The following is a 14,157-nucleotide window of genomic DNA, read 5'->3' as shown; positions in this document are numbered from 1 at the left end:
AAATTTGAAATAAAATTAGAAAATTAAGGATATTGATTTAATGTCTATTATAATTTTTAATTGTTCATTTGTGAGTGTTAGCTTTTAATTTTTTTTGAATCAATGAGATTTAAAAATAATTATGTAATGGGATTTTATACTCGCATAATTATGTGTCTTGAGTTTTTTGTTGGCTTCTAAACTCACATATTTCAAAAAAATTGCAGAATGTAATAAAAGAGCATTTTGAATTGGATCATGATAACAACGAAAAATAAGAAAGTATAATGACCTTGCTTTTAAATTTAAAATAAGAAAAAAAAATTCAAGTTCAACTATGAAATTATAAACTAATTGCCAATAAAGAAGAGCATAACAACAGAGATGATGATTAAACGTAGTTCATTAATTAGTAAGCAATCGCCTCGAAAATCTGTTTCAAAAGAACAACAGTTGCATAACCGTTGCAGACGCATTTAAACTCCAAAAAACAGATTTATACATATAGATATCGATTTTTCTATCATTCATGGGCAATTTTGTAAAAGCTCACCAGTCCAAGAATGCCGAATCTGAACTCAGGCGTCTCTGTTAGTGAGGTTAGCTACCTAGTCAGGGAGAAGTTGGAAAATCCATCTTCTGTGTTGCTAGTGAGGTTTGCTAGAGTGGCTGTGACGACATACGAGGCTTTCCCTTGCCGGAATTTAGGTATTGGGAGACAAATAGCACTCCCATCACGACGATGAGGCAGCCCACGAGCGTGCTGAAGAATAAAGCCCCTGGTTGTCTTGTCTGGACAAAACCATACACCCCGCTAGAGGTTACGAGAATGAGATCTGTCAGTCCATCGTTTGAGAAGTCATCACAAACCAAAGAGTGTGTCGGAGGTGCAGGGAGATCCACAGAAGTCAGCAAAGCTCCACCGGGCGATAGCACAACCGCTTCTTGATCCCCTGCTGCAAGAATCAAAACTTGGCTGTCTTGTTGGCGTAGTGGAAATGGCTTTAGCGTGGGAATGACGGTAGATTCTGTCATCCCAGATGGAGATGGAAGGTTCGACCATGTAGCGCCTGTCAGGAGTTGCCAATTCCAAATGGCATCATGCCCGTGCAAGCCTGGAGAGTATGATGTGACCTGAAACATATGTAATTTATTTTTAATCCGAGTAATATTTGGAAGTTTCTTGCATATTTAGTAGAAGTAGAACAGGTGAATTCGAGGTTCCAAACTTTTTACGACCGTAGACATGTTGATGACATGAACAGAAACTTCATCCGTGGGAGCATGTAAGTTGAAAGGAGAATTAAATACATAGAGACAGCTCCGCATACCTCGCCTCGATTTGTTAGGAAGATAACATCACCATGGCTTCCCTTCCGATGCTTGTGGCCATCATTTGTTGGGATCATAATGGGTGCTGCAACCTCCAAAGAACTCAAATCTGGGTGTCGACCAAAACCTCTAGAGAACTCCCCATGTTGGAATAGATTAAAAGGGCCATGATGACATATAGAGGCATTGAAAAGTTGTTCCCGAACTGAGACGCCTGATGTAGCAACTGCCCAACAGGGGCGCAGCACTTCAATGGATCCACTCACAACAGTCTGCTCAGCACCATTTGCCCCAACCGCCTTATGGGTGAGACCAAACGCAGAAAGAGTCATCAATAACATGAAAAAACCACTTTGATTAGTCTAAATTCTATATTAAATTATTAATGCACTGGTAATCATAAAATCCTATTAGTTATTTTCATAATCCTTTAGCCATCACGAAAAAGAATTAGGCACCACCCTCAACTAGGGTTGAAATGATGAAAACAGCTTATAGCTAAGAAGTAATGTGGCCGAACTGAATATAGCTGTTTCATATGTATCGGTTCCTAATTATAATTACTTAATCAACTTTAAAAAAGCTAAAACTCTTTGGAAGTTAAGATGAAAAGAAGGCAACATGAGATGTAACAACTATTTTCCTAAAAAATATCAGATGAAAAAATTATTTGCTATCATTTAAAACAGAAGTCCATCTATTCAGGGTGTCAAGCATCACATTCTTTGCTATCATGGAAAACATAAAGGCAATGGAAATTGAGGCAAAAAGATCACCTGGATATGATCTAGAACACCATCTCCATTAATATCAGCATGAAGTCCACCTTCTTGAAGATGCAGCTGATTACAAAATCAATACATGAAGTCATGAGGTACAAAGAAAACAAGGCATACAAGAAAAGCTTGAGTTAAGTAATCTCTATCTACTCTAGGAAATGAATTTTTAGAAATAGTTGTGATGCTACAGTTGAATCACAACAAAATCACTTGAACCTTCACCGATAATTATAGTTTCTCCTATAAACAGTGAACATCAAAATATACCCCAGAACATTATGTTACCCACCCATACATAAAAAAAGCTTCAATAATATACTCAGCACTAGCAGTTAGCACACAAAAGCTTTAATTTCCAAATTATCGTACTCTTCATGCATGTGCGTATTATGAGATTTTATAGAAATCTAAGAACGAATCTTTCTCCATCTCTGATTTTTCACCTTACATAGTGTGCGCCCAGATGCCAGATGAACAGCTTCAATCCCTTCCTTTTCATGAGCAACAACAACATTAGGTACCCACCATAACTGAGTATAATTTGTTATGGTAGGTATGTAAGGCATATTCTGCAGAGTCAAATCAAGTGATCAGAAAATATGAAAATGAGTACAGTCAAAAGGCCAATGTAACATGAAATGATTATCAGCAACTGCAACTGTGCACATTCAAGGGATTTCAATATTCCATATCAAACCCATTAAATCCCCAACCTCTTTGCTAGCAACTAAATGATCATAGCAAACACCTTCCTTAAAATGTACTATTATTTGGAACCCGAAACATTAACAAAACCTTTTACTTAATGATTATAGGATTATGCATCATGTGTAAAGAAAAAAGTTTCTCAACAACACAGTGTACTCTAAGGTCTACATACTACAAGCATCTTACTGTTACCTGTGGGTAAATGAGAAGAAAAAGGAAATTAAAAAATAAATACTAAAAGAAATATTGAAATCTCACTTTCTTTGTTTTTGCTGATTTAGCCATGTTAACTGTCTTGTCAATGACAGTAGAGATCTTTTTTGTCACATCCTTTCCAGGAGATTGCTTTTCTTCAGGCTTGTGCAAAGGGTAGTTAGTTGTCTTGCCAGGTAATTTCTTCAGTGTTTTCCTCTTGTGACGCCTGAAATGTGCCAGCTTTAGCATAGTGTCTTCCCGACGTTCCTGATAAGATACAATCCACAGTTGTCAGGATCATGAATGGACTTTATCATACAGTAATATATTTTGCATTGGGAATGAGAGAACAAAAAGACCCAACTTACCCAACGGTGTGGCATGACCCCCAGAATAGATTCTCTAAATTCCCTGCACTCAAACTACAGCAGATAACAATGAAATAAATTATCCATCAATTACGCCAATAGAACTGAAAGAATATCTTACAGATAATGACATTTCTCTTACACAGGCCATACATATAAAATCTCAATGTACTTGAAATGATTATTACTCCACGAGAATGTGAATTTATGCAATAAGACTTTGTCCATACTTCTGATGTGTCACAATCACAAATAGCAATACCGAGTAAATAAAGTGGTATAAGCAGAGAATAATTAACTTCTCCTCATCCCCCAAAACCTTCCCAAAAAAAATCAACTTTCATACTCTCTCCAAAATACACTTGACAACAAGTTTGAAGTCATGGGAGCAATTAATCATCTTCACCGAAAAATGTATCAATCATCAGCATCTTAGTCAAATTTTAAATAGTGTCTAACCTCTCCAGGATGGCGGGTATTTAACGCATGGACGTCGAGTTTGTAGTTGTGCTGTGGAATCAATTGTGCTGCATCAGATGCTTGAGTCTCGATGTTCTGCAAGACAGGAAATTTTATATCAGCCTGAGGACGCATTACAAATAAGAGGTGGGAGGGAAAAACGGATAGCGCATTTTGTTACACATGCTACTATTATGATCTTTGTAACTGTTAGTCAGAATGAAATTAATGAATCACAAAAAACTTGTATTAGGAAATGGAATCGATCAATCAAAAGAATGTATATTGGTTAAAATAAACGCTTACCTCTTTTTTCCTGGTCCATCGCAGTTCACCACTCCGACCAGAAAAGGCATAAAAAGCGAAATGCCGTAAATCTACTGTTCCTGCACTTTCAGACTCCTGAAAACACAAAGAATAAGTATACATAATCCATGCAAAGTAATAAATTGATCAGAAACAAAACATGCAAACTGAGAGACAACTAATTATGGGGTACCTAGAAAAAACATACAGATATTGTATCTCTTGTAGCTAGAGCCTAGATCAACTGTTTTGGGTTCTTCATCCATTCAACAAAATAAAAAACATAATTTCTTAAGTATCAACATCATGACTGTTCTTACATCCTTTTCTGTGGCACTTCTTCTGTGTTCCTCAGCCTTTTTCTCAGCCATCTCAATCTCCTCAAAAGGATCAATATGCATCTGGGATTACAAATAGAGATAGAAGCAATTAGAAATTTCGAATAAAGTACCAAGTAAAGAGATAGTAGTCACCTAAAACCAAGCATTCATAAAACATCCTAACATTAAAATTGCATGTTTAGACAATATAAAATTTCAAAGGGGAGTAATGATAGAACTTTTCAGTAAATAAAAGAAATGCTGATGATTAACAGATTAAGTAAGCTCAACTTTATCATAATAAGAACTAAAAGAACCAGGAAATTCTCAAGAGTGATTACATATGCTATAAAAACATTACACAGATTGCCTTCAAAATTCTGGTAGGGAAAAAAGAATTCCAATTAGAGCTCTATGCATAAACAATTTAAATATACTCAAAAGGATAAGAAACAAACATGAGGCTGCATCTCCATTCTCCCACCAACAATCACCAAGCCAGCATCTCCATGCCTCAATGTATAATTACTAACCGAGATAGCAATCTCTCTGTGATGAGCATTATGGGGAAAATCTTTCTGCCAGAAGAAAAGAAAATTGTAATCAGTGCACAATGGGAAGCAGAACTTCATATAATTAAAATACTAGTACATTTGATGGTTATCCATCATGAGAGCAATGCAAATCTTCTGATGCACCTGTAGATTTTCTTCCCATAGCTTCTTGAGGTTGTGGTCAAAGCACATAACAGACCACCCCGATGTCACAACAACTAACACCTGCTTCCTTGCTTCCCTTTTATCGTAGGTTTTTTCAATAACTCCAGTAGCCATTGCCACAGCACGCCTCCCTGTAGCTATGCGGGTTTTGTCAGGCAAAAGAGAGACCTCTGCCAGCACTCGTGCTTCACTAAACCCTTCATCCACACGTCTTGAATGGGGTTCCAAAACCTAATTGCATAATCAGCATACAGTTAATTCTCAAACCGGACGCCAATTAGCCTTTAACGAGTAAAACTGAAATTCATTTTTGATGTTAGCTAAAGCTGGTTTGTTTAGCAACACATCATGGTGGACATCTGTCTCTAGCAAATTCTAAACCACATTTTAGTATAGCTGCTGCTCATTCTTTTGAATAAAAAATTTCTATATAACACTATCATCTCATCGACGTTAATACGCACAGCTGCACAAGCAGGAGGACAGTTTGCAGAGAAAAATCAATACTGAGTACCAAATAATACCTGAATTTTTGCATCGTGCGTAGCTATAAGAACCTCCTTCTTCCCGTCGCCGTTCAAATCGGTGACTATCGGCGGCGGTAGGCGGTCTCCCTCGTATTTGACAGGATACTCATCGGAGAGATGGAACCACGCCTCTTTGAAGGAGAAATCACCCTCGTGCTACATTCATCAATCAACATTGAGTAACACACTAACCAGCTCCATGGAAATTGAGAGCATACCTGGAGAGAGAAGAAAATCGCGAAAGCCGATAGCATCAGGATTGCTAAATCTCGCTTCCTCATTTTTAATCAAAAATTGTTCCTGATTATTGGTAAATAATTATGAATATTTAATGGATCAATTGCAAAGCAGCAACGTTTGAATCGTCTTCCTTTCAAAGGCTCACTGCTTCTTCAGTATATAACCGGGTCGCGATATCAACTCGACTTCGGATTGCAAATTCATACCCGGTTCACGTAGTAAATGGCTTAACCCGCCCCGATTATATATATTTGCATGGAAATTAAATAGCTAGAAAATTTCTAACTATCTACTCGAAATTATAGGACAGCTATCATCGTAATCCCATATAAATTTGCTTCAACAATTCATAATAATATTAAGACATGATTCTACTACATCCAATATCAATTGTAATTGTAAGTACATAATCAAACTTTTTTTAAAATATTTTATATTAAAAATTGATCTATAAATATTAATTAATAAAATAAATTCCACACTAATGATTTTGTAATACTATAAAAAAAATTAAAATTTTAACTTAAATATTTGTAATTTAAGAAAAATAGTATTAATACTATTATTTTTACTAATACTGTATAATTAATTCGTATCAAGCTCGAATTCATGTTATAATTTTGCATAAATTTTCTATATCACTTATTTCTTATTGCTACATACTTATAATACAATAAATAAATAAAAAATTAATTAAATTCAATTAAATTTAAATTTTTTAAGATATTTAAAGTTACTGTTATTTTTGTTCTATCTCCGTTCTTGAAAAACATAAATATTTGAAATAACACGGATTTTAATGTACAATTATGAGAAAAAGTATGCGAAGTAAGTTTCACATTCAAAAATAGAAAGTTTAGATTTTAAGGATTCAAAAATAGAAAGTTTAGATTTTTAGGGAGGTAATAGGAAAGAAATTAAAAATAAAAGAAAGGAAATCCAGGTGGAATATATGCGTTTATATAATGCATTAAATCTAAGTGATCAGAACGTTGGAGAAATGTCTACGTCGGAATCTGAAGGACAAGTGATCGGTTGCCACACTGATGCTACCTGGACCGACCAGCTTCAGAAGGCAATCGACAATAAGAAGTTGGTGCGTTTATTTCTCTGTTTTTCTTCAAATTCGATTTTTTTTTTTCAATCTATTGCTTTTGCATGATTTGATTATATCTGGACTGTTCGACGATTGGAGATCTGTTAACTTATTTTTTGATTTTTAAGATCTGGTTCAGTTTCAGTTTTTCCGATTTATGTGTGAATTCTAGGTTTGATTTTGTTGCATGTCGAAGTTCTATGTTTATTTTTATGCATGTTTCCAAATTAGTTGATCTATGTTCATCTCATTTACCTCTGAATGCAGGTAGTTGTGGATTTCACTGCTTCCTGGTGCGGACCGTGCCGCTTCATAGCTCCTTTCTTCGCGGAGTTGGCTAAAAAGTTTCCTCAAGTGATGTTCCTCAAGGTGGATATTGATGAGTTGAAGGTAAATTTTGACCAACACTTACTATTCATTCCTCTTCAATGTTTATAATGTTGTGGTTTTCATGTTTCCGCAGTCGGTTGCTAGTGACTGGGCAGTGGAGGCGATGCCGACCTTCATCTTCCTCAAAGAAGGGAAGATCTTGGACACCATTGTAGGAGCAAAGAAAGAAGAGCTGCAGCAGACTATTGCTAAGCACCTCAATGCTACTACTGCCTAGAAATATGCTAGTACTAATCAGTTATTTTTATTTCTCTTGCATACTAATGTTGATATTTTATTCAATAAATGCATATGCTTTTTATTCAAGCTACATAGTTGCCTAGAATTTTATTTCTCCTACTACACTTAGATAACAAATAGCAAATTTCCTGGTTAACATTCCCATTACTACAAACTAATTTTTTTTTTTTTAAAAACCTACCTAGAGCTATGCAATCTGAATCAGGTATGCAATAACACCAGCTTCACACAGCAGAACTGGATCCCTTTTATCCACCTTTTGCTTCCGCGATAGATGCATTATTTTCGAGGGGCACATATTGCTTCGACTGAGAGGCGCTTCAAAATGTTGGGGCAGGGATCTTTCCCGAAGTTATAGATTGATATTGTCACTGAGCATCTTTGCTTCCCTATGCAATTCTGCAAGATTGGGAGAGATAAAATCGTTTAGATTTAGAACGAGACTCTGTTTAAGCTTTTTTTGATGTTTTAGCATGTTTGGTAGAGTAGATAACTCATCTAGGGATGAAATTCTATGAGCAAAATTTAAGTGCACCTTCTCTAAGATGTCATATGATGTTGGAGCATGGCATGTTCCTTGCTGAAAGCTTCCGCAGGTTCCCAAAGGAGTTCCGAAGCTGGCAAACTTTATGGAAGATATGGACTGCCCCAGACCACAGTGAAGGTGAATTTTTGGTTGGTGGAACACTTGTGTTCTGTCATTGCTTTCGATTTGCCATCTCTTACTGTTTGGATGATACTCAGCGACATCTGCACAAACTGTCGTCACTGACCTCTTGACGAGAGTGATCCCTTTCGGGTCACCTCCAAGTTCTTCAAAAAGCACGAGGAGATTCTGCGTTGGTTTTAGCCATGACCGTGGTAGATGATACCTGAACGCATTTCTGATTAGTAAAGTTCAACAGAAAACAGATCACAGTGCTCTAAAAATTGGTCAGTTACCATCTTTGAGTTGGTTTTCCACAACCAATTTGACACTTGGGAGGCTTATAGACGCCCGCGTAACTACAGCCGTTGCAGTCACCAGCTGCGTATTCTGTCCAGTATCTTCCGAGGCTCTCGCCATTGACCCACAGTTCACCTTTTCCCATGCTACTCATATCCAAAGCAAGTGGCTCGTCTCCATCAGGTGTGTCGAAGTACGTCTGCAAAGTAGTAGAGTTTGAGATTTGAAAACATAATTTTTACCTTTTGGATACTTTTTTGTGAATTCTTTGTGGGGGATTTACCTTATGCCATGCTAAAGGTTGATCTTTCTGTGCACTAAGTGAACCCTTTGTCCAGTCAACAGAAGAAATGCTATTTGGAGAGATGAGATTCATCGTTTCTCCCTTTAGTCCAACCTGTTCGAAAGGAATAGAGTTCACGAGAATGTTTTTTACGACGAAATCTCTACTTGCAAGAATCTGAGATGCTAGATGTAAACCTTGTATGTCCATTTTACCCACGACAAGTCCAATTTTCCCCGGTCGAGTCCATGCAATACAACGGGAGGCTGGACTCCGGTCATATAGTTTTCAAAGTGTCCACCAACATTCTGCAATGGAGAATAATGCAGTCATGAGGAGAAGTGATGTATCCAGAGATCAATTGAAAATTTGGACACTCAATACAATTTCTGAACTAAAAAAACTCTTAGTAATGTCACAACCACGGACCAAATTAAAATGAAATTGGTAATTATAAAGGGAGAATTCGGAACTAACTGGAAGTCCAACTGCGACACTGAGGAGACTAATTTTATTCGATCCAGCACGAAGATTGATTTCCCCTCGAAAGGTGAATCTCCTCTTCTCCCTCGTCCCAAAGGCAGAACCTTTTGTGGCAGCCAACATTAGCTATTAATAACAGAAAAAACAAGCTATCGTAATCTCTATAGAATCAGAAAGACTGCCATATATGGCCTACCGGAAAGCTCTCCATTCACAAAAACATGCAGAGTATGACCAGCTGACTGAACGATAAGAGTTGGGAGATCTCCACTGCGAAGAAAGGACTCTGACGAGTCAACGTCAACGCTGTAGAAAGAGACTTAACACGTTAACTACATCACGAGGCAGTAAATCTTAGAAAGGTGAGACTCAATCAGCCAAGATTTTCAGCTCACCTAGTTGTGTACCAAAGATAATCACTAGCATCTCTAGTAACATTTATCTGTTCCAAGAGACCGACAGCAGAAAATGCTGAGCCGTCGTCAGAAGAATATAAATCTTCATTATACGTTTCCCAGGAAGACATTTTGCTGTTGCTTGGCAGCATGTCCAATTGCGATGTTTGGGCTCCAACCTGGTTCATAATTATTTTCCAGTTTTTTTATGTAGGTTAGTATTTCCTCCAAATTTTGAGTAATTCGCTGAGATTACATACTTTGGCTGTGTTGAAGGCGACAGTCTTGCAGTCGGGAAGTATGCTGATCGACCAAGGAGGCAGGCTATAATGAACGTTATTGAACATCACCTTTGCCGTAGAATTGGTATCGTAATTTGAAAGAAAGGCTGCACAATCTCCTGATTTTGAAGAGTATACGCGAGCCTGAAAAAAACGTTGAGCTTTAAGGGAAATTTATCAAAAAATGAAAACGCAACAACAAACCGTGGAATATAGGTAAAAACCTGCTGAAGGTTTCCTAGTGAAGTCACAGTAGGGTCAGCTGAAACCAAGAGCTTTCTCACATAGTTTAACAGCCTTGTGCAGCTCCTTAAGATGACCATACTTAGGCTGCCTGATCAAACCTAAAATGTTGAACGGAGCATGAATCGATGTTCAGCTATCATAAAACATTGAGTCTTATGGCATCCATTAGTCACCTGCTAGAAACTAGTGCTGCAAAATGGTTTGGCAGCTTATAATGTTCTTAGGATGACATAGAGTTTCAAATCAATGAATGGTTACCATATTCGTCAAGTGGAGCATCATAGTCGTAGCTTGTCGTTACAAAAGGGCCTCCAGCAGAGCGCCCAAAATTCGTGCCACCGTGATACTGTTCAGACAGCGTAATGAACTCAAATGTTGCAACGAAGACATTTTTCAAGATAATACGAACAATTTAGTTTGGTGATTATTAAAAGATGGTAACCATCAAAGCATACCATGTAGTAATTGACAAATGAACCCCCATTTTGGATGAATTTAGCTACAGAAAATGCCAAATCTTTAACTGGTCGCTGGTAAATTGGTCCACCGAATTCCGTAAACCTAATTATTGGTTCAAGACAGTGATTAAAAAGGTGAAATGCATTGATAGCTGGGTTACTTAAGTAATAGAGAAAGATAAAAAAAAAAATAGGAAACTACCCACCAGCCACTCCAAGCCTCGGTCCAGATAGCTGGTTTGTAAGGCTTGTTCGGGGTGAAAGCATCGCAGTAGAAACCGTTGCACGAATTGATCTACCAACAACAGAACATAGCTTCAAAATATAAATGTGTACTTCATTTCGAACTCTTGCACACAAGTAATAATGTTATGCCTCGTCTAAGTATGCCCAGTCAAATTCTTGTAAATAGTATAACAAGAATGTCAAACAAAAAGCTGATCCTCATTTTTTGTTCTTACCACAGGATCGGGTGCGTCATCTTCCTTGCACATCACCCAAGGAACACCGGTATTGAGTCCAACAGCCATCTTTGCAGCCCAAGTCACATATTGATGACCAGGCTCGCCAAGTTGCTTCGCTTGTGAACCATACTCATTCTCAATCTGTGCAAACAGTCTAATTAGAACTTGAAAACATAACTAATTAAAAATCCATGCTATAGCAGATTAATACGTGGAAGAGTGACACTTTGAAGAGGTGAAAAGACGGACCTGGGAGAGAATAATGGGGCCACCCTGAGATTCATACAGATCTTCGGCCTTCATCATGTCGACTATCTTCTTAGTAAAACCTTCCATTGCCATCTACCACAATAGAAGCCATCAAATAAGTTTTATACACAGATTCTGACCAATAACAGAAATCACTCCCGTTTCTGTAATAGACAGGGAACTCAAACCTTGAATGGCTCATTATCTGTCCTGAAGCTAATCCCCGGCACATATTTCAGCCAAACAGGAAATCCTCTGTCAACATAAGACATTGTCAGTGAAAAATCAACAGTTCTGCAACTAAGACCTGTTAAAAACACTGCTAAAACTTTGAAATTGTGTGTATTTGCATGATTAAAGACAGTGGTAAATTGAATGTTAAAACTTTGAAACTGTGTGTGTGTGTGAGTGAATATAGTGATTGGATCTCCACTGCCTGTCTAAGCAAAGAAAAACTTCAGTTCTTACCCAAAATTCCACTCTGCACAAACATAAGGCCCAATTCTAAGATGAGCATATAATCCTGCTTTTTGAATGGCTTTCACAAACCTCACCAAATCATATCTTCCTTCAAAGTTATACTGAAACACACAAATAGCATTCACCAAACACAAATTTAAGCCCAAGTTCAGCAAAATAAAGCAGAAAACCAACATTCTTTAGAGATAGAGAGAGAGAGAGGTACATGGCCAGGACTAGGCTCATGAGCATTCCAAAACACATAAGTCTCAATCACATCAAGACCTCCATCTTTAGCCTTGTTTATCAGATCTTCCCACATCTAAAACACAAGAAAAAATTAACGCATTGCACCAAACACAAACTTCCCTGAAACTATGCACCAAGATCTTCCATTTCACATAAAAATTCAAGAATGTTGTAGAAAAGAGATCAGATATCTAGTACCTCAGGAGTGCTTCTGGGATAATGTATGGAACCAGAAATGAGAATTCTTCTCTGCCCATTGATTATCAGGGCCTTCCTATCATAAGTAACACTGCATTTCACCACCCCACAAACAAGAATCCCCAAAATGCACAACCCAAAAACCCACTTAGAAGATGAACTCATTCTCACATCTAACTCTCCAATCAACCTCAAAACTGGATCTTTTTTCCCCTCTCTCTATCTAAGTTGCATGTATACATGTACTATCAGAGAATTACAGTAGAAATCAAGAATCTTGGAAAAATAATGAGTGTGTGTGTGTGTGAGTGGTGAGCATAGGAGTGTCACAAAACCACAGAATTGAGCATATGCTGCATTTCTACTTCAGGTCAGGACACGAAGCAATAATAGAATGAATGTGTGTGGTGGTGTGAATCTTACTACTAATACATAAAATCTGTATATACAGTTCTTGTCTTGAAGCTGTGACTGAGCAAGCGAGCTGCCTCAAGTGCTCAACACTAAAAAAAGGTAAATTTTTGTGGTATGAAAAGTGCCAAAAAAATAGAGAAAGTGGGAACAGAAGAAAAGGGAGGGACACCGACAGCTCGAATGAATCTAAAAATTGGATTAAAATTTAAAATAATTAATAATGGTAATGGAAAGATTTGTCATAAACCAGATTTGCTTTTGGTTAGTGTGTAGTTCTTGAATGTATACTATAATCCCTTTGTGTGTAGGTTTCATTTTTAAAAGGGTTAATTGTAATTTTATTAACATATCAACTAGTACTACAATTTTATCGACTTAATTAACTAGCCATTCGAGAAGTGTTGCTTTAATGTCAAGAAAGCTAGATATGATAGAATTCAAACTTACATGAAACGTTTTGTAACTAAATTATGTGTTGGAAATAAAAAAAAATATGGATAATTAATCTTTGCATCTATTAACTAATAACGATATGCTTTTTGTAAGTGGCAAGTGTATTGAATCACATAGTTATATGATAGATTCGTTTGAGAAGTTTTCTTCATTTAAATGAGGTCGAATGCACTGTTTTCGGTTGCATCATTTTGTTAAGTTCAATGTTTATAGATCTGGGATTTATTTTGGGACTATTAGCAACGAATAGATCGATGCAATTAACGAAAAAAGTAGGTGTTTTATGAAGAGAAAAGTTGACAAGCAACAGGAGCTTTTTTCCAAAGCACTTTTCACTAGTGTTAAACTATCCGTTGGAAATTGACTATTAGTTGGAAAATTTCTTTGCCATGTTGATCATATTTACATCTGTTTCCAATTTATTTGAAATGAAGGCGAGAAAATTTTTAATTATAGGATAACTTCCTAGAAAATTATACGATCGGAGCTAAATTTTACGCGAGCGTACGTAGAATAAGAGGAGAAAGCAAGATATCTTATAATTTCAGAAAGATAAGAGCAGTGGCAGATCCAAGATTCAAAAACGGAAGGTCGGAATATATATTAATGGTTTAGTTTAGGGCAAACATGGGTAATTTTTTTATATTCGGGGTGGTTGGAAGCAAACAGTGGGGGTGGACAGGTTAATTAATTAAAGTCAATAGCAAAATTTAATTAATTAATGGATATTTATATCTTAAGCACCAAAATTATAAAAATAAGAGGAAAGCCTAGATTACTAGTAGTTTTGGATAAGACGGTCAGTTAATATTATTCTATTGTAGTGACTGATTATAATACTCCCTCCGTCCACGAAAAGAAGTTTCATTTTGTCATTTTAGTATTCCAAAAAAAAATAGTACTGTCATTTCTAAAATTGCT

At 36.8% G+C, this 14,157-nt stretch overlaps 3 protein-coding genes across 3 annotated transcripts; 1 reads left to right on the top strand and 2 right to left on the bottom strand.

Annotated features, from left to right (window-relative positions):
• Positions 1-364: 364 nt before the first annotated feature.
• On the bottom strand, positions 365-6,051 carry LOC125193897. Its single transcript, XM_048091868.1, has 13 exons — positions 5,911-6,051; positions 5,690-5,848; positions 5,145-5,396; positions 4,905-5,024; positions 4,447-4,527; positions 4,127-4,222; positions 3,821-3,916; positions 3,362-3,415; positions 3,057-3,260; positions 2,534-2,659; positions 2,088-2,153; positions 1,311-1,610; positions 365-1,113 (listed from the first exon to the last, which is right to left on the bottom strand). The coding sequence occupies exons 1-13, from the start codon at positions 5,971-5,973 to the stop codon at positions 640-642; spliced, it is 2,091 nt and encodes a 696-aa protein (XP_047947825.1). The 5' UTR covers positions 5,974-6,051; the 3' UTR covers positions 365-639.
• An 877-nt stretch (positions 6,052-6,928) lies between these two features.
• On the top strand, positions 6,929-7,724 carry LOC125205210 (thioredoxin H1). The gene is made up of 3 exons (XM_048104036.1): positions 6,929-7,028; positions 7,296-7,418; positions 7,492-7,724. Exons 1-3 carry the CDS (start codon positions 6,933-6,935, stop codon positions 7,633-7,635), a joined length of 363 nt encoding a protein of 120 aa, XP_047959993.1. The 5' UTR covers positions 6,929-6,932; the 3' UTR covers positions 7,636-7,724.
• LOC125205182 (beta-galactosidase 3) lies at positions 7,666-12,894 on the bottom strand. Its single transcript, XM_048104011.1, is given in 20 exon segments — positions 7,666-8,057; positions 8,194-8,530; positions 8,601-8,803; positions 8,888-9,001; positions 9,085-9,195; positions 9,365-9,474; positions 9,567-9,676; positions 9,766-9,944; positions 10,026-10,190; positions 10,271-10,318; positions 10,320-10,390; positions 10,551-10,638; positions 10,748-10,853; positions 10,957-11,045; positions 11,212-11,355; positions 11,464-11,556; positions 11,652-11,718; positions 11,932-12,044; positions 12,149-12,244; positions 12,370-12,894. Coding segments are annotated over 20 exon segments (2,529 nt in total). The 5' UTR covers positions 12,535-12,894; the 3' UTR covers positions 7,666-7,937.
• Between the last annotated feature and the right edge of the window lie 1,263 nt (positions 12,895-14,157).

Source organism: Salvia hispanica, chromosome 1 (genome assembly GCF_023119035.1).
Source record: "Salvia hispanica cultivar TCC Black 2014 chromosome 1, UniMelb_Shisp_WGS_1.0, whole genome shotgun sequence".
NCBI classification, from domain to species: domain Eukaryota; kingdom Viridiplantae; phylum Streptophyta; class Magnoliopsida; order Lamiales; family Lamiaceae; genus Salvia; species Salvia hispanica.
This window is presented reverse-complemented; position numbering and strand designations above follow the sequence as displayed.

Bases quoted from the DNA above. Each gene is read 5' to 3' on its own strand.
- LOC125193897 (XM_048091868.1), bottom strand. From the start codon at position 5,973: ATGAGGAAGCGAGATTTAGCAATCCTGATGCTATCGGCTTTCGCGATT. The intron at 2,154-2,533 runs GTGAAAAATCAG...TTTTGTAATCAG, and splicing joins CTGGGCGCACACTATGTAAG to CTGCATCTTCAAGAAGGTGG. The intron at 1,114-1,310 runs GTATGCGGAGCT...CATATGTTTCAG, and splicing joins TCCTAACAAATCGAGGCGAG to GTCACATCATACTCTCCAGG.
- LOC125205210 (XM_048104036.1), top strand. From the start codon at position 6,933: ATGTCTACGTCGGAATCTGAAGGACAAGTGATCGGTTGCCACACTGAT. The intron at 7,029-7,295 runs GTGCGTTTATTT...CTCTGAATGCAG, and splicing joins CAATCGACAATAAGAAGTTG to GTAGTTGTGGATTTCACTGC. The intron at 7,419-7,491 runs GTAAATTTTGAC...ATGTTTCCGCAG, and splicing joins TGGATATTGATGAGTTGAAG to TCGGTTGCTAGTGACTGGGC.